The sequence below is a fragment of the Acanthaster planci genome, linkage group LG02 (genome assembly GCF_054643075.1).
Source record: "Acanthaster planci isolate LZ-2023a linkage group LG02, COTS_SCS, whole genome shotgun sequence".
NCBI classification, from domain to species: Eukaryota; Metazoa; Echinodermata; class Asteroidea; order Valvatida; family Acanthasteridae; genus Acanthaster; species Acanthaster planci.
In genome coordinates, this window is record NC_141778.1 from 9,696,682 (window position 1) to 9,721,624 (window position 24,943).

Here is a 24,943-nt window from a genome sequence, read left to right on the forward strand (position 1 = left end):
AACCAGAAAACTCATTCCACTTGCCCAGAAGAAAAAGGAAAAACAGTAAGCGTAAAGACGTTTGTTAAGAACGGTAACAAAGTGAACGTAACGATGTGATAACACTGATGTTTAATCCGCACCGCTCTATAGGTTCGATTTATCCTCTGCATAAGACCTTGACCCCGGAAAAAGTTTGGTTGGTTGAGTGTGTAACAAAGTAAGCTCTGTTTATCTTACATATTTACTTTTGGGGTAGGGATTCAAAGTGAGCCTCACTCCAAGTGTCCGTGTGACAAACATAAAACAAAATCCCGTGAAAAAATGCGAAGCATTTGGAGAGGTTTAAATTTACTGTGCATAAATGAAAAAGCACGCAACTGTCGATGGAATTGTGACACTTCTGTTGTGCACCATCTTCCTATATAAAGATTTGTACACGTGTTTTTTTGACTCTGTTAATAAATTGAGTCATTATCTATGTATTCCTTGTAATTCTTTATACATTAGATATGTGGTAACATATTTTCATTTCGTTTGCCAGTGGAAGGCGAAATTCTTTGTTTTTATACAGACAATAACATTATCTTGAATCGTGGATCTTGATTAATGCCCAATTGTCGCATTTGTTGCTCTGTCAGAGTCTTGCTCTTTAGTCAGCTCTAGTAACATATTTTGAACTTGACTTAAACTGCACCTGCAACTGGTGTATACCTCGCAGTCGCTGTGTGTTACGCAGTCTTCAACCTTTCCTTTTATTGCGCTTCATAGTTTGAAAGTCTGCGTGCTCTTTGACGTGAATTATAAAATCGTGTTTTATTTTTGCGGATTTCTTCCTATGCAATTTGCCACTTTTGTTTTCCTTGTTTTCCTTAAAGTTGCTAATGAAAGCTATAAATATTTGTTTGGACAACGATTTGCGCATATGGGATGATGTTCAATCAGTTCATGCAATCAGAATGAGCCAGTTCTGGATTCCAACAGCAGATGCCTGAAATGAGGCGCGTCCGAGGTCATTCAGACGGCCTGCCCTATTCAACTCAGCCCTATGCGGCTCGCGCACGTGCATTATCCCGATTTTGTTGTTGTTGTTGTTGTTGAAATATTGGTCTATTAGGCAGCGAGAATTGCTTAAAAACCGCCTTACAGCCGGTTCATCAATCAAAATGTCAAGTTTGAATCACAGACTAGTAAGGTCAGTCTGGGTCCCCGCCTCGGTGTCTGCCTCGTAGGCTTTGTTGTATTTCCCTTCGATCCCTTTCCGCATCTCACCATTCTGAAAAGACAAAATGGCACTTTCATTATGACGCTCCATTTCATAACTGTAGGCCTACCATAGGAAAGACAGTGGTACAGTGCGGATATAAATAGAAAATGATATCGTCGTGCATATGTATGATCATGCAAGTTACAATATCATGTCATGGGTTGGAATGGAAGAGGAAGGCATGGATTTAACCATCACAAACAACCGTTAATTCGTGATACTTTGCAGAGCATTCGACTTACTGGAACATGTATAGACTTTCTATTTTGTGACATTGATCACACAAAAGAGAAAAAGATTCAGTAGGCCTACTTAAACTTGGTGGTAATGCGAAAACAGTAAAAACAGTAAAAGTATGGACTTGGAGACTAGCGAAGCGTTTACGGTAAAGATGAAATATTTAGAATCAATACCAGTCGTTAATTCGCACCTTTAGTCCTTCCTCATATTGTGCCTCATTCTTCTCCTTGCTGTCAATCCTGAAAACTGCCACCGTAGCAGCACCGTAGCATAGCAGCGATGCGATCTGCAGAATGATATAGGACTCAAATAATGAAATTCCTCTCAAGTCGAGTTGGGTCAAACTCTGCGCTAAGATCTGTTCTTAGTTTTGATGCTTGGACAGAAGACCTGGAATTTGATCAAAATTTACGAAAGGGGACTTTAATTTAAAAAAAAAATCATTTATGCGATAAAGAGAGAATGCAGGTTCACTTTTGGATGCACATATCTGTTCTCAGTGTAATTAAAAATTTTTTCTTACTTTCAAGCCGAAGAAGATTCCGAGGAAGGTTATTCGGAACAGCTGAGCGTTGTAGATGAGGCAATCACCAGCGACGCCACACTCGATTCGGTCTAGAATACAGGCGCCTTCGATGGCAGCACCAAAGTACAGCGGAGCTGGTAGGAACCCTAAGTTGAGCAGGCAAGATAGGTTGACCTTTTAAAATTGATCAGGTGCAACCCTGTAGTTTTGGTACAAGGTGGAGGTTTATGTTGTATGCATAATTTTATAATTAAAACAACTGCTGGGCCTTGACGGCATAGTTGTGATACAGTGGAACGTGCCGTTGTGATTCGAAGTTTTAAGGGACTTTGGAAGCTGCCAACCCGTAAACTGTTGTTAATGTTAATAATTGTTTGGCTTGGTATGAAATGGAATGCCCAGTGTTGTTTGAAATTCATACATAAACTCTCTGACAGTCGCATGAACTAATGTCAGCGGAGAGAGTGGACAGACCAATGTCGGCTAACTATGATCTAAGATGGTACCTGGACAATATGAAAATAAAACCTTCAAATGAATAAATCAGAGACAAGGCGCCAGTATTTACCTAGAGCTCGACCAAACAGAGTCTGTACCCCCAGAGCGTAGGTCTTATCTGCTCCAACACTCCTATTGAGATAAAAAAATATCATCATTTTGTGTTTTTAAGGTCCAGGGTGGAGCTAACTTGAGTTAGAAAAACATTCAATTGTCCTGAGCAATAGAGTGTGAAACTTCTTGTCACCGTTTTCACGGACATTTGACCAAAATAATTTTGGAAATAATTACGCTTGAAAGAGAAACTTTTTCAGATTTGAAAACTTTAAACACTCCTACTTTGCCACAACGTTTTACGGTGAGGAACCTTCTGATTCTTTGAAAGCTAAACTTTTACGTGAATCCAGTAATTAATATAAACACAGTGGGTAATCAGCCAAAATTAATGAGTGAGGATTCCAGTCCCTTAGTGAGAACGTAAGTACATTTTCCTACTAACCCCCTTCTGCTTAATGTGTTTTTCCATAAAGAAGCGGCATTTACGTGTACGTGCGTGCAACTGAAAATTTAACAAAGATTCAAGTCCCTTCGTGAAAACGAAAATCTCAGTTGATATTTTTTGTGCCTTTCCGGGGCAACAGATTTTGTGCGTGTTCAAGAGACAGGCATATTTGCGTCGCTTCGTGAAAACGCATCATACATTTTTCGAGATGCCTGCCGTGGCATGTTTGACGAGGAAGCATATCAAAATGGTCAAATACTACCAAAAACTCGAAACCGCACCACATATTATACATCCCTTCTTGAAAACGATGATCACCTAATCTGATTTCCTTATGGTCTGTAAATAATACGAAGTAAAAAAGAAACCTCATTGTCATCATGAGCAAAGGATTCTTGGCCGGCGTCCCAAATATGACACAGCAGAAGAGGAAAATGGCGGCATAATACACCATATTACAGGTTTTCTCGCAGGAACCCGCTTCGGCTTGTCTCGCGTACTCCTCCGTAGCATTGGCTGAACTACAAGCACATCCAGTGTAGACCTATGGTTCAATTTGAAAATAAGGAAGACAATTATTTTGTGCCTTTTTCATTGCCTGCAACACTACAGCATAGGAAAACATATTGACATAATCCTCAGCAATACAATTTGCTGTTACAGCCATAAAACTGGCTGTCATCATTACATTTTTGGTCTGACTTTTGGTGCTGCAAACCCCACCCTCGGCCTTTGCCTACATACTCCTCCCAAATCAACCCTTTTCCCTGTCATGAGAAAAATGTAGTTTTTTTTACTGTGACATTAACGGTGGGGTCATCCGTCACGTTCTCCTGTTTTCCTGTGCAACCAGCGAAGCAAGGTGTGGCGTATACTTGTCCGTCATAACCGCAAACTGGTTCATATCGCCCGCCGGAACAGGTGCATCCTTCATTGCATAAATTACTTGTGCTATGAAAATTAAAAACCATACATCACGCAGTGATATTATGCAGACGATGCCAGGTAATATTCCAGTTGCTGCACACTGAGGCAATTGTACCTTTTCGTTTATATTGTGTGCGTGAAGGTATTCACATCTGTTGTTCTTTCGCTCGGTATATGTTTAGGTTAGATGTAGTGATATTTAAACTGAAGTGGCAGCGGCCTCTCACCTGATCTTCCCATCAATGTAACCGGCATACGTTGGTTCGGGACACGAGAGGAAATAAACGACGGGTATGCAACACGAGACTATAACCCCCATCACCATCACAACCTTGCCGCAGCCCTTTGAGTCTAACTTGAGCTTCTTGACCAGAAATCCACCGGCCATATTCCCAAAAAAAGCACCAGGCGTAATTATGATCCCTAGATGGAAAAGACACACATTCATTAATAAATGATAGTAAAGGTGAGCTAAAGGGTAAACATTCCCAAGGCAATGAAGAGGTAGGTATCAGAGACCTGCCAGCGGATATTTGTATTTGATTATCGCTTTTAAACTCGTTGTAGGCCTACTGTGACATGAATATCGTTGTCACAACAGAATAGTGTGCATTATCTGCAATTCTTCACATGTGAATGCGTTTCATGCCATGTTTTCTTTTACAACTATAAAAGTCTCCATAGGGAATCCATGTTTAAGTTGGGAATATCCAGGAACCTGTCTCCGTGAAAATTATAATGCGGCTACAACTCGGGAGGCCGCTGAAAACTTACCGACAAATAAGGAAGATTGGGCTGCTGGTATGTTGAATTGAATCTCCAGAAACTTGGCCAGGAAGAAGCCAAAGGAGGCACCTATCGCCAGATCGAAGATACTTCCTATCAACAACGCCATAAACACGAAGTTGGTGGCGAGTCGTTTGGATGTCAGAAGAAATTCTGCCATAATGAAGGAGAAAGAAAATAGTTTTCGGTCTAAGGCTGGTGTGGTATGAAGAAATGGAGGAGAAGGAACTGTAAACAGGGAGCCTAATCCGTTTAAATGTTGCGTGGGAGTCCTTTTCGTCTACTTTACTGTGTGTATAAAGTACCTGCGTTGAAGAATGCGTGAAAAATGTAAAGGAATATTACTGTCGAGTTTTGCACCTCACCTTTAAAGGATATTTGAGTCTTGCCCTCGCCCTCGAGGGCCAACTTCTCTTTCGGAATTTCATCCTCGTCGATCTCAACATCCATCTCCTTCGGGAAAAAGAAGAAGGGGATGGAGATGAAGAATATGATGATGCCGTTCAGGATAAAGCCCATCCACCAGGCGCCCAGCCACTCCTTAGTGCCATCGAATTGCTCTGGCCAGTCGACGAACAAGCTTAGGAACAGAAAACCTTCTCCGAACCCAACCAGGGTAGCGCTTGTACCAGCCGTCAGGATAGCAGCTGAACAAACAGGAAGTAGAAGAAACAGGTTCAGTTCCTGATTGCAGCCAGTCTGTTGTTGAAGTAACGTAAACGAAATCTCACTAATGATCTTCTTAGCACGTCAAGTTCAGAATGTTGTTCTTGATACAGACACTTTCATTAGCACTAGCAGGCTCTGTATGTCATTCGTCTGTGTCAATCAGCGGGAGCTAACTTGAGTGGGCGTGCGGTTTGTTTTAATGTTTAAGTTCTCTGAGAGAATATCATACTTGGGTCAAAAGCGGCGTGGGGCTGCCTAACCACTAACGGCGCACAAGTGAATACTCACCGATGTAGTAAGGTGTGGTTGTACCTTTGACTTGGTCATCAATGTAGGTTAGAGCGATCGGGAACAACGGTCCGTAGGCAAAGCCCATGAGAGCTTGACCCAACAATAGAGCCCACATCTCATGAAGCCTGGAGCCAGATTGACTGATGTCATCTGCGGAACATGTCTCCTCTTCCCTCGTGGGATCGCATTCAAAAATAGTGGAACTGGAACCAAAGGAGACAGAGAGAAACAACAACTCGCAGTAGTGGGAAGAAAATTCAGTCCCCTTAAATGACACAAATACATGTATTCTGGTCAGGTGGACTAAAGTTTTTTTTAAACTTAACTGCCAAGTTATCGACACGAGGAACGTGATTTCAATTGTTACTTACAATTGTTACCAATCTCCTACTCACCTTGTGCCATTTCCACCGGGCACCAGGGTGTCTTCCTCCCTGTACGCCGGGTATAGGAAGTGCGGGACTCCGCTCAAGAACCCACCAACTGCAGTCAATATACCAAACACACCGACAATGCGTGGACGGTGCCATGTGTCACCAACGTACGACACCAAAGCAATGGAGACAAGGCTGGCGAAGTCGCTTGTGGAGAGCACCAATCCAGCCACTGAGGTGGTGATCCGGTACTGCCTCTCCAAGGTGGTGAGGACACCGGCAATGTACAGCCCTATGGTCGCTTGAAAGCAGGTGAAAAGGGCAAAGACCATGCCGAAAGCCCACGGACGATTGAAGAAATTTAAGCCCATTATTTCAAGCCTTGTAACACATTAATAGAAACAATACGAAGAACGGGCCCGTGACTGGATCAAGCACTGGAAGTCAAAAGAAAAAAGTTAGAGCAGTTTATGTAACATACATTGCAGCTTTGATTCAGTAGTCATGAACTCTTGCTTGAACAATTTTTAATTGTACTGCTAGTTTTTCGTAAGTTTCAAAATATGAAGTTTTAAAGTAGGCCTAATGGGTTTGCAAAACACTTTCACTTATCAAGAAACCACAATACGTTACCTTACCGTGGAGATGAGAACAACTATACACCCGGCGACTGAGTGCTTAGTGCAGTTGATGTATAAAGGAGAAATGTCCAGTGACCTGCCTATTAAAAGAACTCCAGCCTGTATATGCTTTGATATTTGACCAAAGTTAGTCACTACACGCTGAAACCATGCCCCTTTCCTTTCGGATTGACTGGAGAAGTCTCTCAATCATTGGCTGCAAAGCACAACACGAGCCCTTCGCGTAACTCGATTGGTTAACCTTGAGCAAAACAGTGATTGTCGCAGCTGTGACATGTTTAATAAAAAAAAAATCTACTTTTTCCCCAGTCCACAGTGCTGACCAAAGGGCTTATGCCTCGACGTGAGTTATGAATAATGAATATTGGACTTGTTGCCATAAAACAGAATTTAACGCCATGCAGACCACACTGACGTTCGTGTGATCCTGGGCGGTCTTCATTCCTGTTTTGTCACGATACCAATTTTCAGTGCCTAAGACTTGGAACCTTTTGTTAATTTAAATTTTCAGACAATCAAAGGAACTTGACCAGAGGCTGGGGAGAACAATACAACAATTAAAGAAACTGTCATCGTGTTGATGTGAATGTATAGAGCCCTATCAACATAAACTATTATAATGAAATTAATAGGCTACAAAGTGGAAGAAATTAATGTCCGGAAAGTTAGAGCTCCTGTGAAATATAAAACAGACTGTACAAGGAATTCACAACTTGCTTTTGACGTTTGTTCGAATGTGGCAGCCTGTTAATCTAATGCATGAAAAAAGATAGCTGCTTTGCGTCCAGTAAAATGGGCACCTACTCTCTTATCTGCGTTTTAGCGTATCAGTAGGAAGGACTGATCCAAGTCTAAGAGAGCTCCGTTTTTGGAGGTTTTCGCTGCTCAACATACAGGGGCCCTCCGACCATCCCATACAGGCTCGCGTCGGTGTTTTGCGGTGTTACCGTGTTGAAACGTGTTATTCCACATATTAAGGGCAAAGTGAGCGAACGGCTTGTTGCATCATTGATCACGTTCAAGAAAGTTGGGACATCTATCGAATTGGTCGACATCCACAGTGTGAACTACCAAATACTGCAAATATGAGCGTTTGGAAAACGATGACTATTGTAACTTCGTCGCTTGCTTTTTTTATAGAGGTATATAACGCGTTTTAGGGATGTTGATTGCACAGATTAATTGGATACGCCATTTACGCGAGGTACGCCAGTGGTAATTGAAAAGATGAAAGTTTCTACGAGTAAAAGCAAATGATCATGTTAAAAGTGAGGATTGGGAAATGTGTCTGTATTCCTGAAGTGCTTGAAATAGTTAAAATGTTTTGGGAAAAATGCTTTATACACTGCATCATCAGTGGTCATAACTTTGATGGCGTCCGAGTCCGAAATTCACGAGATTTCAGCATTTGGCACTGCAAGACTACAGCATCACTGCAAAGGATATCAGTTACTCAGAGTGTCAAGAACGAAGATATCAAAATGCAAACTTCCACTTTCCCTCAAAAGTTTTTTGTATGTGGGCCCCAGGTGACACAGTGAGCTAGACACAGTGAATCTCGACTCTAGAAATACTCATTTGCATGATTCTAAAGCAACCGTTTATGTCAGGATGAAAAGAAACACCCTGTCCGGACTGGTATAACGTAGCAACCGTTGTTGATTTCTATAGGTTTTGTGTATTTCCCCAACGCCATGAAGAATGGAATTTGAATCGATATGTCCTTGTGAACGTAAACAACGCGCTGGCAAATTAAACACGAAACTGTGTGGATATACGCTGTGGGCTCAAACTTGAATTACCTAAGTCATAGAATGTGTGTAGGGTCAAAAGTCGGCTTTGAAAGCATTTCAGGGAAACCTGTCATTGGCACTGTAGGGGGCATCATTAAATGGAGGATTTCATTCATATTCTTCTCATCTCCACGAAAGAAGAACACCAGAAAAAAAGAAATTAAAGAATCTAAAGATGTAATTGGTGAGGTCAACTTGGTGAATTACGTTGCTAAAACCAAGGCAAGCAACCGTTTGTGTCAGTATAAAAAGGAAACAACCTGAGCGGACTGGTATGACGTAGGTTTAATGCATTTTGCCCAACGCCATGAAGATCAATATGTCCTTGTGAACGTAGGCAACGTGCTAGCAAAATAAACAGGAAACTCTGTGTGGAAATACGCTGTACTTTCAAACTTGAATTACCTAAATAAAAAAACGCGCTTAAAGGCAAAAAGGGGGCTTTGAAAGAATTTCAGGGAAGCTTGTCTTTGGCTCCAGGAGGCATCATTAAATGGGGGGTTCCATTTATTTTATCCTCACCTCCATTGAAGTAGAACACTGGAAAAAGATATTACAGAATCTAAAGATTTTAAACCACTTTCTTTCGAAGTTGCGCCTCAAATTGGTGATTTAAACTCGGTGACTTGCAACGCTAAAACCAGCCTGCCAACCAGCCAGCCAACCAGCCAGCCAGCCAGCAAGCTAGCAAGCCAGCAATGAAGTTAGTTTTATATCAGTTTCATGAAAGGCGGTTGAGACTTTACTAACGTCTTGGAACAGGGGCGGGTCGGCTCCTGTCAAGGAGGGGGTGTGAACTCCACCTCGGTGTGACGAGGGTGTGTACCACTCGAGAAATGACTCAACGCCACAGGGGTACGGTATGCTCTTGACCAGGCTTTATTCCGTAGTTGTTCCCCAGCCCAGGATGATATCAGGAACTATCATCGGCAGTCAACCAGAACAATATTACAGTAGTGAACGCAAACCCCAGCCCAGCCACGGTGGTAAACGGAAAAGAAAACCCCCCAAGCCAGCGTGCTCTTTCACCCACAGTCAGGCTACTGCAATAAATATGTACACGAGTTGGTTGCATGCATAGTGCACGTTACACATGTCGGAACGTTCCAATAACGATCAGTAAAACAGCCAGAAAATACACCTCTTAATAATTGATTTACTCAACTCAAATCCCATTACCAGAAGGGATAAGCTACAAGCTTACCGTCAGTATACGGATAGCGCACACATTGATCTCCCAAACAGGTAATTTTAGGGTCAAACGGGTCAGCAACCTTTCATTGTGATCGACCTCTGCAGCGTGGAAGACAGAGAGAGCGACAGCTCTGCTGGCGGCCAAATATGTACTCAGACAAAGTTATTCTATTAATCCGCAAGTGGTCTCTACAACGTACAAAAAGGTAAACAACCGATCCCCTTAAAATATCCCAGACAGCCCAAAAAGTAAGCCATGTTTACATGGACCGGAAGTCTTCATTTCATAGTTTATTTACTGTTATTCCTGAGAAGTGCCATGAGCGGCACTACCTTATAGTAAGCGGATGTACCCATCGTTTACATGAGTAAGGAGCTTTCTCCCCGGATACAGCGGCGTTCATTAAAGGGCTTTTCCATGAGTCGGTGAGCACACGTTACTTACATACTTACTTTACATTAAAGGGCAAAATCCTGTTTCCCCCCACTAATGTTACTGAAAACATAATGGAAATCCGAACAAACTGAGCGAAAGAACGATTAGTAACTGCAAAGCCTTGGTCTCATTAAATTAATGAAAAATTCAAGTTTCGAAATGTTATTTAAAAAGGTTGAAAGGAATATATATGATTGTATAACAAGTGTAAATTAAATAAAAGACAAGACATTCAAGCTCATGTAATATAAACATACCATCCTCTTATATATTGAAGTGCATATTGAAATTAAAGAGACTATTATAAAATATTAAAAGTGGAGACATTTTCACTTAAATGACGCAGTAAAATGCCAGAATATGTGTAAATATCAAATTAGAATAAGCTGTATCAAAGAACATAAAAATACCGTACAATGTGCAGAAGTATTTTTAGAAAGAAAACAGTGAAATTAAAGCTTAAGGTAAAAGGTTTTTCAGGTATTGTTCAATAGAATTAATTTGAAAATGAAAAAGCAAACCAAAAAATCATAGAAGAACTGAGGCCTTTTGTCTTAAAAACCTCGGGAATTTTGCTTTTCTTTCTAGCAGGCTGGCATGCTAACTTTGATCCAAAATTACTGAAGTGGTAGAGGAAACGGCCCTTTTTTGGCGAGTCCATTGGAGCTAATTAACGTTTAATTTTTTTTCTTCCAAATGCAACGACTATTTATCATATCCTACCCCTGTACATGCTGAAAAATCTGGTTTAGTCACTTTACAGCCGGGGCCTCCCCTAGCCAGAAAAAATGCAAAAAAACCCAGACAGCCTTGAGCCAGCCTCCAGCCAATTCCCATAGGATTGTGTGCTAAGTGGTCCCTTGTGTACAATCTAATGGGTTGTTTACAAAACGGTGCCTGGGGCAGGCAGTGGAATGCTTTTTATCAGTGACAGCTGTCTGGAACTTGTCCGAGGCCTCTGTCGGCTGTCTCTGAAGTGTTATTTTGGTTGGGGGTGTTGTGGTGGTGGTATGGCTTGGCTGGCGCGTGGCGAGGCCCTTTTTAAATTGGAATATCCTGGGAAAACGGCCCCCCACGGTACTGTGATGTACTTTTGTACATTAATATACCTTTAAGACGGACGCAGGGCTCTGCAACCCTGAAAATTGAAACGGACTCAACGGAATAGTCCGCTCCCGAGACCGTGTGAGTAAAAATTCAGATTGCCTCGCGGGGTTAAAATTTAGATTCAAACTAAGTGGTTATGCATGGAGGTTAGGTGAAGTTTTATAACGCGCTTTGGCGGTTAACGAATCATTGAATTATTCTTTATTTTATTTTTATTGGTTCAATATTCACTTTGTTCGGTTGAGCCTAAAATAAAAACCTCATTCAGGTACCCGTGAGCAATCTGTTTACCAACTCTTAGGAAAATATCGTCTTTCAAGCACCGTAAGATTTATTCTAAAGGCCGTAAGGCCCTACTTAAAATCCAACCCAGATATATTTCTTCACAGGTATACATTAAATACAAGAAGGTAAACATTCGAAATAACATGCCCTGCTAACGGTCTCATGCAACATTTTCTAAATAACGGTGACTGATTTTTTTGTTGCTTTTACCAAACCATATTTTTCGTCGGCGCTGGTGTTGGAGAGATACGATTGATGTTTTGCTTTGATAACATTTTGTTAAATTGTTTCAAAACCATCGACACTTTATATACCTTTGTACCAGATTTTGCTTGAGTTCAACTTTTCTTTGTTATTTGAACAACATTAACAATCAATTTTTTTGAGCTTCTTTGATGAGAATTTTGTTTTTGGCGTGTTCCACTGTGTTTCAAAAAATGCAACGTATGGAAGCCAGTCAGTTGGTCTAAATCCTAATCATTTGTGCTTGTTTTGTGATGTTTATTTGGGAATACACCTCTAAATCAATGGAAGAAACTTTTCACGATGCCCAGATTTTTATCTGTTTTAGTTTTACGCACATGGCATGTCGTTGATTGGCCAGGGCAGGGGTCATTGTTGTAAAAGCTGCCTTTGAGCAGGTTGATAAGCTGAGGGGTCACGATTGGATCACAGACTGGTGAAATCAGTCTGTGTCCCCACCTCGCAGTCGACCTCGTAGCCTTTGTTGTAGTTTCCGTTGAGCCCGCTCTGCATGGCACCATCCTGAAATAAGAACAAATCAGACTCGTTACGCTGACTCCTGTTTAGTATCGTGCGATGGGAAAGGTATTGGCAAAAATGACTTCAGTATTTTAATCAGTATAAAGAAGACAAAAATTTGCAGGTGTCTGCAGTGTCAAAATGTTGGCTAACTTTTGATAAAACATCTGTATGAAAATGCGAGAGAGAACTGATCAAATTATTGGATTTATGTTGGTAGATTTATCAACTAATAGAAGAGCTTTTTAAAGAAAGATTAATTTCTGTTTTTAAACCTTTTTTTCTGAAAAAAAAAGATCATCAAGTTTGCCCATTTGCGTTTGCCCAAGAGCTTTTAGACTAGAAAGATTAGATGTAAGGCAACAAATGAGATATTTAAACTCACGATAAGGCCTACATCGTACCTGAAGTTCTTCTGCGTGGTCTTCCTGTTCCTTTTCCTTCCGGGAATTCCTGAACACTCCCACCGTGGCAGCTACATAGCAAATCCACGATCCAACCTGATGAATATCAGTCAAGGGATAAGGTTCTTGTCGGTTTGATCTATATGATTCAGTAAACATCTGATATATTGTCAAATTCAGAGCTGGTGTGGCCTCGGAGGTTTTAATAAAAGGACGGGTGTTTCTTAAAACGTGTCCTTTGAGTTATAGAGGATCCTTTTCAAGTGGAGTGCCGTGAAAGTAATTGTAATTGGTTTCGTTTGATAAACAATAACTTCCATTACTTTTGGTCGCGTATGCACCTCAAAAGCCAAGCTTGAAAACATGAAATGGTTAATTCGGTGATTCCTTTTTTATTTTGTAATTTTTACTTGCAAGCCGAAGAAGGTTCCGAGGTAGATTATGCGGAAGAGCTGGGTGTTGTAGATGAGACAATCACCAGCGACGCCACACTCGATTCGGTCTAGAATACAGGCGCCTTCGATCGCAGCACCAAAGTACAGCGGAGCTGGTAGGAACCCTGATGCAAACAGGTTAGAAAAGTTACAAACGCCATCAATGGACGTACTTTACATAAAATTCCTTTCAACTGGAAGCTTTGCAGGGGCATTGAACTGTTCAACAGGATCCCTGGCTTTTCCTGTGACACGTTTTAGTGGTATTGTGAAGTTGAAAAACTAGTTGAAAACTTTGCTACCGTGAAAGTTGTTCAAACTGGTAAAAGTGATCGACCACAGCAGACACAATCCGGACTCTCCATAGTGTGGTCTAGTTGACTGTATTACCCATGAAGCCACGGGCGAGCTGTTACGGGGAACAGTCAAGGCTAACAGCGACACTGGTAAAGGCTGGAAGCTCACACCTTACACTGCAGAAGGCGCTTGGAGTTTAACACATTTCTGACACTTCATATGCACCCCCTTTTTTATACTTTTTCACCTTTGACATGCACAGACGTTGTACAGAAATATTTTTAGGAATGTGTTTAAATGCTAAGTTGATCTCACAAATCTAAAAACATGTACCATGGAGAAAACATTTAAAATTTAAATACATTCCGGTGAACAGGCCACGTATTAAACGTGTTAAAATGTGGGTACACCAAAAAATGTTTAAGCTCTAGACGCTGTTTTGGGGAGTGTGCATGACACCAAAACAATATGAACACGAAACCCACACAAGATAATCAAACTCGAAGAAATTTACCTAAAGCTCGACCAAACAGAGACTGTATTCCGAGAGCGTAGGTCTTATCGTCTCCAACACTCCTGTTGAAATGAAATGGGAAGTGCACTCTGATAGTAGTTTCACACTAAATCGTACGCGCTAAGCGGCAAAGAACGGTGGAATGCATTACTGACTTGCTGCAGTGGTTTATTATTATGAAACAGCAATGATAACTGATTTGCTCTCGCTGTGGAAGAAGTTATAAAAAGATACCTCATTGTCATCATGAGCAAGGGATTCTTGGCCGGCGTCCCAACTGTGACGAGGCAGAAGAGGAAAACTGCAGCGTAATACACCATGTTACATGTTTGCTCACAAGAACCCGCTATCGCCTGTCTTGAGAACTCGTCTGTTGCATTGGCTGCGCTACAAGAACATCCAGTGTAGACCTATATTTTGGCGCAACAAATGACATACGAACAATAGCAATATCTTGTGTTACCAACAATGCTGCACAGTACATGACATAGCCTGTTTTTGAGCCACTGCGCTTTAAGTTCTTAATCCATGCTCACGTAGCAGAGGTAAATTTCATCTTTTTTTGTATCACACGTGGCTAGATAGGAGTGGTGCCCCCGTTTACCCAGCAAAATCTGGAATTGTGTGTACCCCTGTATGAAGTGTTTATGGAGCATTCAGCTCTATGACTAGACATGCATAGGGTCTTTGTCTTCTAAGCAGCCAAGGGTGCACATGTGTAAGTCTGCTCTGAAGATGTGTAAAACCTGACCTGAGTTCTAGGAGTTGCGCAGTATTAGCCCAGCCGTATAAGCTGTTTAATTATTTCTGATCCTTGGGCTACTTGAATGTTCTTTTCCTTCGTTAATGCACTGTAGGAAGGATATGTATTTTAATTGAAGTTTTAAAGGAAGTTTTTGTTTCTTTGGATAATTGGTATGTTTTAGAAGTTCACGTGTTTTGAGAGATAAAATCGAATTGTTCCTATTGTTGCTCTTCGATTTCATTTTTCAAGCATTCTTTTAGGAAAGTGTTTCTAACGTAAGGTTGCTTTGGAGACAATGGGTTTTGTGAGTTCATAGTGAGGTCTTGAGATGCTGAAAGTGGAAGGAAGTTAGGAGCTGGAAGTTCTTTTTTAATGACTTGAATCAAAGTGACTGGAGATGTATGAACAGATTTAAACTTGCCATGTTATTCTTGACTATTTTAGTCATGATTTTTTGGCATATGTGTAAACGTTTGTACTTATTATTGCCATGTGGTTGGCTGAAAGTTATGATAAGTATTAAGCTTCCCATGTACATGCACATGTACTAGCCTTCAATGCCATAATTGCTTAAGGCATTGAATTTTTCTTTGTTGTAACATTCATTTATAAGTTTTCCATTTTTCTTTTCTCCACAGGTTGTTGAAATTTGATTAGAATCGATTTGTGCCTTTCCTTGATACTGTGTGGGGTTTTGCTTTGGGTATTTAAAGTTTTTTAGTACCTGATTTTGTTTCTTTAGACTACCTAATGAAGTTTCAAGAGCACCTCTGTGTAAACATGCTTTCTCTGATTTATCTGTTCAAATAAATATGGAAACATCCAAATCGAACGCAGTGTCACTTGTCTTTAGAGCTCAACTATAACTACGATGGATGAGCCCTTGGCCATTGTTGGGCATGCAGAAGGGTTTATACGAACACAAGGTGAGAGCTCCCCTCGTTTTCTCTGTTTCGAATGACGTAAATAACATTCAGAATTCGCATCTTTACATGAACAGAAAAAAATTCCTTTTTTAAGCTTGTTATAGTTGAGCTCTGAAGACAAATAACACTGCGTTCGATTTGAATGCTTCCATATTTATTTGAACAGGTAAAATGAGAGAAAACATGTTTTCCTTAGAGGTGATCTTTAATCAAGTCTTAGGTTTAGGGTCTGAGGAAACTTCCATTTTGAGGGGGTTGATTTTTTTTTCATTTTTGGGTTATATATTTGTTCACCTGTAGTCCCAGAAGAGAGGTTTTCCTCAAGTTCACAGTTGGCTAATAAGTTATTTAACAAATTGGTTTCTCGGTTGTTCACTAAAGTAGTTCTTTCTTTTCACATTTTGTTTTTCCTGAGATCATAGACTTTTCTGTCCTGTCTCATTTGTTTAGAAGGACCTGGCGATTTGTCCTAAATTGACACCTATTTAGTGAATATTTCTTCATTAGTGTTCCATTTTTCCAGGTTACACTCAATTTGAGGTGAATTCCTCAGAACCTGCGTACGAGGGAAGAGTGAAACTTATGGGCTCCATGTTATTTGGTGTGTCTCATGCACCCAGCCTCAAGTAATGTATTCTTCGGTTGTTATCCATAGCTAATCCTGTTACCACAACTTTTCATGTTTGAAGTCAAGCTCCAAGCCTTCTGAATACAACTGACAACCAGGTCATAATTTGATAGGGCCTATCAGGTTATCAATTGTACAGGTCAACCCTTCAGCTCAGACTGGTTTCACAAGCACACTTTACACGATTGCTATGCATTTCAAGCGAGGCCTAGAAACCGTCACTGCTTACATGAAAGAAGGGTTAAAAGTCGCCTAAAATGTAAATACGCATATTTTAATACTATACACATTCTATACCGCATGGGTGGAGAATAATACAGTACAATCCAAATAGTCTGGAATTACTGTAAGAATTGCAAAGGGTTTTTTCCCCCTTTATATATCGTTGCAACCAGTAGTGTATTTATACTTTAAAACCCTAGTTTAATTTTTTTCACGATACACGTAACATCAAACCCAGTGCTTCTCTGAAATCATTAATTTTCTTTCAATAGGTTAGATACAGATGAAAAAGGCCGCAGTTGAAACCAGAAAGTAGTTGCTTTCTTACCGTGAGATTGACATTAGGGTCGTCTGTCTGATTTTCTTGCTTCCCAGTGCAGCCAGCAAAACACGGTGTGGCGTATACCAGTCCGTCATGGCCACAAACTGGTTCATATCGCCCGGCGGAGCATTTGCAATCTTCGTTGCACGGGTTGGTTGTGCTACGCGAATGAAAGATAATGGACTAATTGGAGTAAATTTCCTTTAATATTGTAAATCTCTCTGTACGCGTCTCTGTCTAAAACGAATATCTCAACTCATTCACTGACTGGCTGAGGCAGAGCTACATCTCGGTGTTCGTCTGCCACTGAGACGTGGAGACGTGCTGACAACAGACGCCCTTTCTCGAGCAGCTTGTGTTGGCCAATTGCAAGTTTCGACTTGTTTGTACGCTTTTGGCTATTCTACCTTTCTAGCAGTCTGAGCCATCTTGTTCTCCAGGACTTCGAGTGGCAATGCCAGCAAGCGATACTACTTGGAGAGCGCACGTAAATATTACGTTAGCTGCTCTAACTTTAGAATGAGACATGTTTAAGCAGTGGTTTGACCACTCTCTCACCTGATTACCCCGTTCATATTGCCGGCGTAAGTTGGTTCGGGACATGAAAGGAAGTATACGACTGGTACGAAGCACATGCTTATCACACCGAGTGTCAGAACAACCTTGCCGCATCCTTTGGAATCCAAGTTGAGCTTCTTGACCAGAAATCCACCAAAAATGTTGCCAAGGAAGGCCCCAGGCGTAATGATAATACCTTGGAGAGGGGAAGGACACGAGGACATCAGATTGAAGTTTTTATGTCCATACATCAAATGGTTTACATCCTCAGTGACAACGAATGGTTAATGGTATTCTGTCAGTTGACATAAAATTCAGAGAACTAGTCATTGCTACTTGTCTTAGATTCTTACTCCAAACTTTGCTGGTTAATAGTGACCTCCTCGCTTTAATAACCGAACACGTAGTTGTCTTTTGTTTTGGACATGTATTGAAATATTTGATACAGTTCTTAACGGTTCCGACATGTATAACTTTAGTATTACTGGGACAACATGGGTTGATGGCAATATACCAACGAATAAGGAAGACTGAGCTGCCGGTATGTTGAACTGAATCTGGAGAAATTTTGCCAGGAAGAACCCGAAGGAAGCAGCTATCGCCAGATCGAAGATACTTCCTACCAACAGCGCCATGAACACGAAGTTAGTGACGAGTCGTTTGGATGCTATGAGAAAATCTAGCGAGAATTGAGGAAGAAAAGGTTTCTAAGGACTGAGAATAGACAAGAGTGAACAGATAATATATATTTTTTATGAACTGGAAATCTTGCTATACGATCTTGTCGTTTCGAGTGCTCAAAACATACTAGGCAATTTAACCCTCGCACTTAAGCCTCACCTTTGACAGAGATTTTATTATCGCCTTTTCCTTCCAAGGCTAACTTCTCCTTTGGGATGTCTTCCTCTTTTATTTCCACATCCATCTCCTTCGGGAAGAAGAAGAAAGGAATGGAAAGGATCAAGATAATGACTGAGGTCACGATGAAACCCATCCACCATGCGCCCAGCCACTCCTTGGTGCCGTCGTACTGTTGCGGCCAGTCGACGAACAAGCTTAGGAACAGGAAACCCTCTCCATACCCGACCAGGGTAGCGCTTGTACCAGCCGTAAAGATACCAGCTGAGAGAAATGGGAAAGAGCAGGAAACTGGTTTATTTCCCCGAGAAGCTGCTGTTTATTCTTGTTGTGTCTCCACTTTCCTAAGTCAGTGGTAAATTTGACATACGTCATCTATATCGGGACTCACCGATGTAATAGGGTGTGGTTGTCCCTCTAACTTGATCATCAATATAGGTCAGAGCAGTCGGAAACAGTGGTCCGTAGGCCAGGCCCATGAGAGCTTGACCTAGCAATAAAGCCCACATCTCATGAATCCTGGAGCCAGATTGACTGATGTCGTCAGCAGAACATGTTTCATCCTCTCTCGTCGCGTCACAAACAAATACGCTGGAACTGGATCCAAAAGAGAGAGAAAATAGTATTAGTATATTAAAGATGGTTTGGAATCGCACAACTTACCGTAATGAGAAGTACACATACCGGTATTTGACACCTAACTGGTCACCTGGACGTACACGTAATGAGAAAGTACAAGCACGTGTCTTTAACCATATGTTTGCAACAGAAGAAATGTTGTACTACACACGGTATATATGCAATAGATATGCTGCTTACCCTGTGCTGTTGCCACTTGGCAGGGTGTCTCCCTCTCTGTAAGCCGGGTATAAGAAGTGCGGGACCCCGCTCAGGAACCCACCGACTGCCGTCATTACCCCTAGCACGCCGACGATGCGTGGCCTGTGCCATGTGTCGCCGACATACGACACCAAAGGGATCGAGACGAGACTGGCGAAGTCACTGGTGGAGAGCACCAATCCAGCTACCGAGGTGGTTATCCGGTACTGCTTCTCCAAGGTGGTGAGGACGCCTGCAATGTACAGCCCCACGGTCACTTGGAAGCAGGTGAAAAGGGCAAAGCACAAGCCGAAAGCCCACGGACGACTGAAGAAATTTAAGCCCATTTTTTTTCAGATGAAGATACCAGAAAAAGCAGATTTGTAGCTTGGTCACGGTCTGCTAAGTCCAAATGGAAAATGAAATTGTCAGCAATCTTACGGCTTCATAATTATTCACATCATGCGCTAAAAGAAAGTACGAAATGTTACCATGCTAGAGACTGTCAAAGTATCAGGTGATAGAATGCGTATATCAGATGTCGTAGTGATTAATGTTCAGTTGAGTTGAGGACGAATTCTACAGTGATTGTGAAATGCGCTATAAAACATCTTGCGACTGAACATGTAGGCTACACCATTTGGCCTCTGATTGGTGGCCGATGTTTGACTTGTAAGTCAGGGGATGCGCAGTCTATTCGACGCATCATTTATTTCTTAAACAAATTGGTCACTGTCGAAGACATGACAAGCTGCCAGCAACATGAATGTCTTTTCATTGCTGACGCTAGGTGCAGAAAGTGTGATTTTCATGCTGACCCTCCCAACAGCCAGCAGGGAGCTGTCTATCATTTATGACTACGATTTTTCTATTGGAAGACTTTAAACTTTACAAAATGCTTTTATGTCAACACATTCAATAGTCACAGTAGGGTCAAACTATCCTGTCTGACCTTCCCGTCAGATAGGACGTGCTCGTTAAGTGGGCCTTCAGGCATGTTTGTGAGATGACTCCCTCAAACTACTACTATCCAAAAGTAATGGCCGCAAGTCTTTCTACTTGTACCACTCAAGTGTTCCTGTTCAGACACCAATAATAATCACTCTGTTGATGTGATCTTTCTGATTGCATATTTTAAATTCAGAATGATTATTCTTGGATTGGGCCTGTAACCTTCTAAAATGACAAATTGTTTCCCTGCCTGCTCTGATTTCAAAACTAGTAGCTTGAAACTGCTTTCTGTCACAGAATGGAAGGAATACGTTAGCTATTAAGTGGGTTCGTGACATTCATTTTATTGGGAACATATGTTTTTGCAACTCTATACTCCTCTGCCCTGAAAGAAAACCTCTGATCCCTTTCTCGTTACTCTCACTGAAAAATGCACGATAACATTCAGGAATTTCCGTGCCTTTCCATAAAAAATGGGGCACAGTGACTGCGATGTCATTGCAGGAAGACAATATTAATTTTGAAGATTTCCTTTTAAAATTGTAACCCCCCAAATGGCTGACTGAAAGTGTTGGTGAGAAAAGTTTTGCTTCTGTCGTAAACTGAAACACCAACAAATCATAAAAGTAAGCCAATTTTCGGCGAAATTGTTATCCTTGAATGGCTCAGACACTGTAGATTTTGTCCCATGGTTTTTTTTTGTGCGTAAATGAGCAAATTCACATTAGCGTGTAAATGAGAAAGTGCTAGTCCCTGAAAATCGAGTTCAGACAACATGCAGTTACAAGAACTGCATTGCATTAAAATCAATTGCAATGGTCCTTAAGAAAAATACTGCAATTACGTACTATGGAGTGAAGGGGCAGAAGTGTCCATACTGCATTAACCTCAAACAAAGGTAACAGGTTTGCGATACCACCATCACATCAAGCCCAACCTTCACTCAGAGGAATCTTTTACCCAGCACATTTTTAATCTGAGATAACGAATCCTGTCCCTATACAAGACGAAAGGAACACAAGGTTACACAAGGTCCGCAGTTTTCACGCTTAGAAGAGATCATCCCACTCTCCGCCATCTTGACCAGTCGACAGCAAATGAGATCTGCCTGCAAATAAACCTCGCCATGACCATGTATGACTACAAGGTGGCACATGAGCTCAATTCCGACTGCTAATATTTACTTTTGGAAGACCCCACACCTTTCTTTGAAAGGAAGCTGCAACACAAGCTTCTCACTTGCGTCAACTCATCTAGCTTCTGCTGGCGGGATAAATTCTATGCAGCTACTAATCTTGTAGTCGTACAAGGATTGTGCACCGCATTGGAAGAAGTATGGATTTCTTGGCTGACTCGCTTAGACATGGAAAATTTAAAAAAGGGGGTTGGGGTGATGGCATGTAACAATGTATTGGGAATAATGCTTTCGATACCGATTTAAATCTGCAAAATGAATTACATTAATGCAGAATCTTACATCTAATCCATTTTTATAATTGTCCTCGTTATTTGACTGCGTTTTGGTTCCAATATTTGTCACAATTTACTTCAATTTTTTATATCATGAACACAGATGGCTGCCTTGGGCAAAATAAACTGGGCACCAACGTGTTCATCTAGGGTTTAGGGTATCTGTAGGAAGGACTGATCCAAGTCTAGAGAGCTCAGATTTTTGCAGTTTTCACTTTTCAACGTAGGGTCCCTTGGACATCTGCCGCTCGTATTGGTGTTCTGCAGTGTCACCGTGGCTAAAGTTATTCCACTTTATTTTCGGCAAAGTAAGCGAATGGTTTCTCGCATCATTGAGCACTTTCAAGAAATGAAGACCTCTGTAGAATTAGACTACATCCTCGGTGCATTAAAAACTACTAAAGATTGCACACAATGTGCATTTTTGAAAACTATGAATATTGCAACTTCGCCATCTGTTTTTTGTAATAGAGGTATCTGGCATTTTGGCATGTACAATGCGCAGAAAAATGGGATCACTTGGCACCTTAGCAATAACTGACGAGATAAAAGTTTTAGTGAGGCAAAGGAACTGGAAGGAAATGAAAAGGAAAGTAAAGGAAAAAGTAAGGATTGAGTAATTTTTTGTGTCCATGAAGTGCTTGAAATAATTGAAATGTCTTCCAGGAAAAATACTTTGTAACCTGCATCATCAGTGGTCATAATTTGACATAAGTTGAAGGCCATGACCGACATTTCACGCGATTTCTTCATGCCAGACTCCAGGATCATTACAAAGGATATCTTTTTACTCAGAGAAACAAGAACGAAGATATCAGAATAGTAACTTTTATTTTTCATCGAAAATACTTCTGTATATGCACCCCAGGTGACACAGTGAGCTATTCAGAGGATCTTGACTCGAATAATACTGATACTTCATACTTATTCCTATGCAGTATTCTATGGCAACCGTTTGTGTCAGGATAAAAAGAAACACTTGAAGGAGTCACCACGCGCTCGTTTGAACCAGAAATTTGACCTATTTTATAAAGGTTTACAGCTCAAGCAACGATCTCAAAAGTTGTGTTTTACAAGGACAAAAACCATTTTGACGAAGTTGCACCTCACATTGGTGAGGCAAAATGGGTAAATTGCATTGCGAAAACTAAAGAAGTGATTCTTCTTTCAACAAACAAGGAATGAAATGCAGTGAACTTAGCTATATGTCAATTTCAAGAACAGCGGTCGAGACTCTGCTACTCAAATATGCTAATGTTACTAAAAACGGGCCAAATTGATCCAACGTAAGATTTATAACTGATGGAATATTGATAATAAAAAAATTCAAATTTAATTAATAGTTTGAGTTTCGAATATTATTTCAAAAAGCTGACCGGAAAATATATGCTTGAATAATAAGTGTAAAATAAATGTACATAAAAGAAACGACACATCTTCAAGTTCTAAGTCATTCAACAAACGACATAAACGTAACTTTCTCTCACATATTGAACTGCATATTGAAATTAAAGAGACTATTATAGAAACACCCAATATATAAACATTCTCACTTCAAGAAAGAAGCCTAATGCCAAAATATACGTGTGAATAAAGAATTCGAATCAGTTGTGTTAAAGAATATATAATACTCTACAATGTTCCAAGCTATTTATAAAAGGAGAAAAAGTGATTTTCAACCGAAGGAAAAGGTTCTTCAGGTATTGTTCGACAGAGTTTATTAAAAAATAACAAAGAAGGCTAAAAGGATCAAAAAGAATTAAGCATTTTTCTCTGAAGAACCTCTGGATATTTGGTCCCATTTTGATCCAAAATTGCTGAAGTGGTTTGAGTTTGGAGTTAAACTACAAGACAATCATTTACAAGAGTTGGCGATCACCAATTATCTTTCACGTTCATACGTGGGGTGGTGGTACCCTACGGTGGTGGGGTACGCCTAAGTTTTAAGTTAGGGACTGCATCCCTCCGGTGTTTAAAATACTTCAAATAAATCAAGAATTGGCACAAGGAATTGTTCTCACTGTATATTACAGTTGATGTATTTCTATTTGAAATCAAGTTAAGAAATTTAGGATTGCCCCTTTATTAAAATTGAGAAAATTTACACAGTTGTGGACACTAATAAACGGAGTTGACAATGATATGGATTGATTGACCAGTAACGGAAAAAGAAGCTTATGCTGTGTAATTGCAAGAACAAAACGTTTAGTCATAAGACATGGCAGAGCCAGTGGGCAAAGGGATAAAAGGATAATTAAAGGATAGACTAAAGGATAAAAGTGCAAAAGGGCACTGTGCAACCTGCTCTCTCCACAGAGTTCAGCTGTGTAAAGAACACAGAATGAAACGATTCAAGGACATGTAATATTCGTTGAGTGCAACATGAAACAGTCGTTATGCTTCGTGCATGTGCACAAGTCACATGGCCAAACTTTCCACAAAACTTTCACGACAACGCAACTAACAAAATCAGTCCGAATGACGAATTTCTGACATGACTTGGAGCCCACACCTGGCCCACACATACTGAAAGGCAAATCTGTCAATGTGAAAAGACCAGAACTGTGCATAACGATAAACGAACGATAAAAGTTGCAAAAAGTTTATGACAAAAGTGAACTTACCTTCTGACAGAACAAACTCCTGCTAGAGTGAGGCGGATTGTCACATACGCCAAGGCGAAGTACGTCGCGTAAGCATACAAGAATACGTTCATGTCTGGTACAAACTAATAGACTAAAACCTGTTGTTGGAGACTAATATTGATGAGGATACGATTAATTTATGATTTTGACCATTAACAACCACTTGGGCGACTCTACACAGAAAATACAACAAATAATGCCGGGACTATGTTGAACGAGTAGGAACACTTGAGGTTTTTGGCGAAGTGCGTGGTGTGGAAACCTGAGAGAACCCTAGACTTGACAAAGTCTGACCACCACAGAAACATTGCAACGGTGAACCATGAAAAAAGAAAGAAAAAGGATGTGAGTGACTCTCCCTTTTTCAGTTGAGTACGCGCTCCCTATTAGGATTAGGCGGACTTTTTAGAGACAATCCTAGACAAATCTCGTTGTAACATGCCTTCCTGCTCGCTCCCGTCAATGTTGTTTCTCACTGGGTAAGCTGGGCCGAATCTGGTCCAATAAATGACCGCAACATTAAATGGGTGAGAGGGGGGATTTCTTCATCGCGCTTCCTACAAGGTGTTAAGACTATTTTGTCCAGGATTGTAGCTTCTGCTGGCGGGATAAATTCTATGCAGTCCCCAGAATATCAGAATCTGCTAACCTTGTACAAGGATGGCCAAATCCATAACACAGGCCAGGTGTAGACAGGATCCTCTGTCAATGTGATAAAGGACAAGCACAAAACCATGGCAAGAAACGAGAATTTGAGAAGTCACCCATTATTAAGCACTCCCACACCAGATCACAAGCCCAGAAAAATGGGATCACTAGGCACCTTAGCAATAACTGGCAAGATTAAAGTTTTAGTGAGGAAAAGGAAAGTAA

The 24,943-nt window shown here is 40.9% G+C and overlaps 2 protein-coding genes across 3 annotated transcripts; both read right to left on the reverse strand.

The window, feature by feature from the left end:
- Position 1: 1 nt before the first annotated feature.
- On the reverse strand, positions 2-6,813 carry LOC110987637 (solute carrier organic anion transporter family member 5A1-like). 2 transcript variants are annotated; one of them, XM_087132723.1, is made up of 12 exons: positions 6,698-6,813; positions 6,081-6,496; positions 5,683-5,888; positions 5,091-5,372; positions 4,714-4,878; positions 4,167-4,362; positions 3,810-3,963; positions 3,381-3,556; positions 2,581-2,642; positions 2,010-2,158; positions 1,677-1,772; positions 2-1,255 (listed from the first exon to the last, which is right to left on the reverse strand). In XM_087132723.1, exons 2-12 carry the CDS (start codon positions 6,428-6,430, stop codon positions 1,160-1,162), a joined length of 1,932 nt encoding a protein of 643 aa, XP_086988849.1. In that variant the 5' UTR covers positions 6,431-6,496; positions 6,698-6,813; the 3' UTR covers positions 2-1,159. The 2 variants fall into 2 exon arrangements, with proteins under 2 accessions (XP_086988849.1, XP_086988850.1); XM_087132724.1 differs by having other exon boundaries at positions 6,693-6,809.
- Positions 6,814-9,965: 3,152 nt separating this feature from the next.
- LOC147799843 (solute carrier organic anion transporter family member 5A1-like) lies at positions 9,966-24,083 on the reverse strand. Its single transcript, XM_087133388.1, has 12 exons — positions 24,050-24,083; positions 19,005-19,403; positions 18,577-18,782; positions 18,168-18,449; positions 17,842-18,006; positions 17,328-17,523; positions 16,776-16,929; positions 14,161-14,336; positions 13,927-13,988; positions 13,092-13,240; positions 12,682-12,777; positions 9,966-12,280 (listed from the first exon to the last, which is right to left on the reverse strand). Exons 2-12 carry the CDS (start codon positions 19,349-19,351, stop codon positions 12,185-12,187), a joined length of 1,929 nt encoding a protein of 642 aa, XP_086989514.1. The 5' UTR covers positions 19,352-19,403; positions 24,050-24,083; the 3' UTR covers positions 9,966-12,184.
- Between the last annotated feature and the right edge of the window lie 860 nt (positions 24,084-24,943).

Bases quoted from the DNA above. Each gene is read 5' to 3' on its own strand.
- LOC147799843 (XM_087133388.1), bottom strand. From the start codon at position 19,351: ATGGGCTTAAATTTCTTCAGTCGTCCGTGGGCTTTCGGCTTGTGCTTT. The intron at 17,524-17,841 runs GTATATTGCCAT...CCCCTCTCCAAG, and splicing joins TCAGTCTTCCTTATTCGTTG to GTATTATCATTACGCCTGGG. The intron at 16,930-17,327 runs GTGAGAGAGTGG...TCATTCGCGTAG, and splicing joins AATATGAACGGGGTAATCAG to CACAACCAACCCGTGCAACG.
- LOC110987637 (XM_087132723.1), bottom strand. From the start codon at position 6,430: ATGGGCTTAAATTTCTTCAATCGTCCGTGGGCTTTCGGCATGGTCTTT. The intron at 5,889-6,080 runs GTGAGTAGGAGA...CTTTGGTTCCAG, and splicing joins CCCGGTGGAAATGGCACAAG to TTCCACTATTTTTGAATGCG. The intron at 2,159-2,580 runs GTAAATACTGGC...TGCTCAACTTAG, and splicing joins TCTGTTTGGTCGAGCTCTAG to GGTTCCTACCAGCTCCGCTG.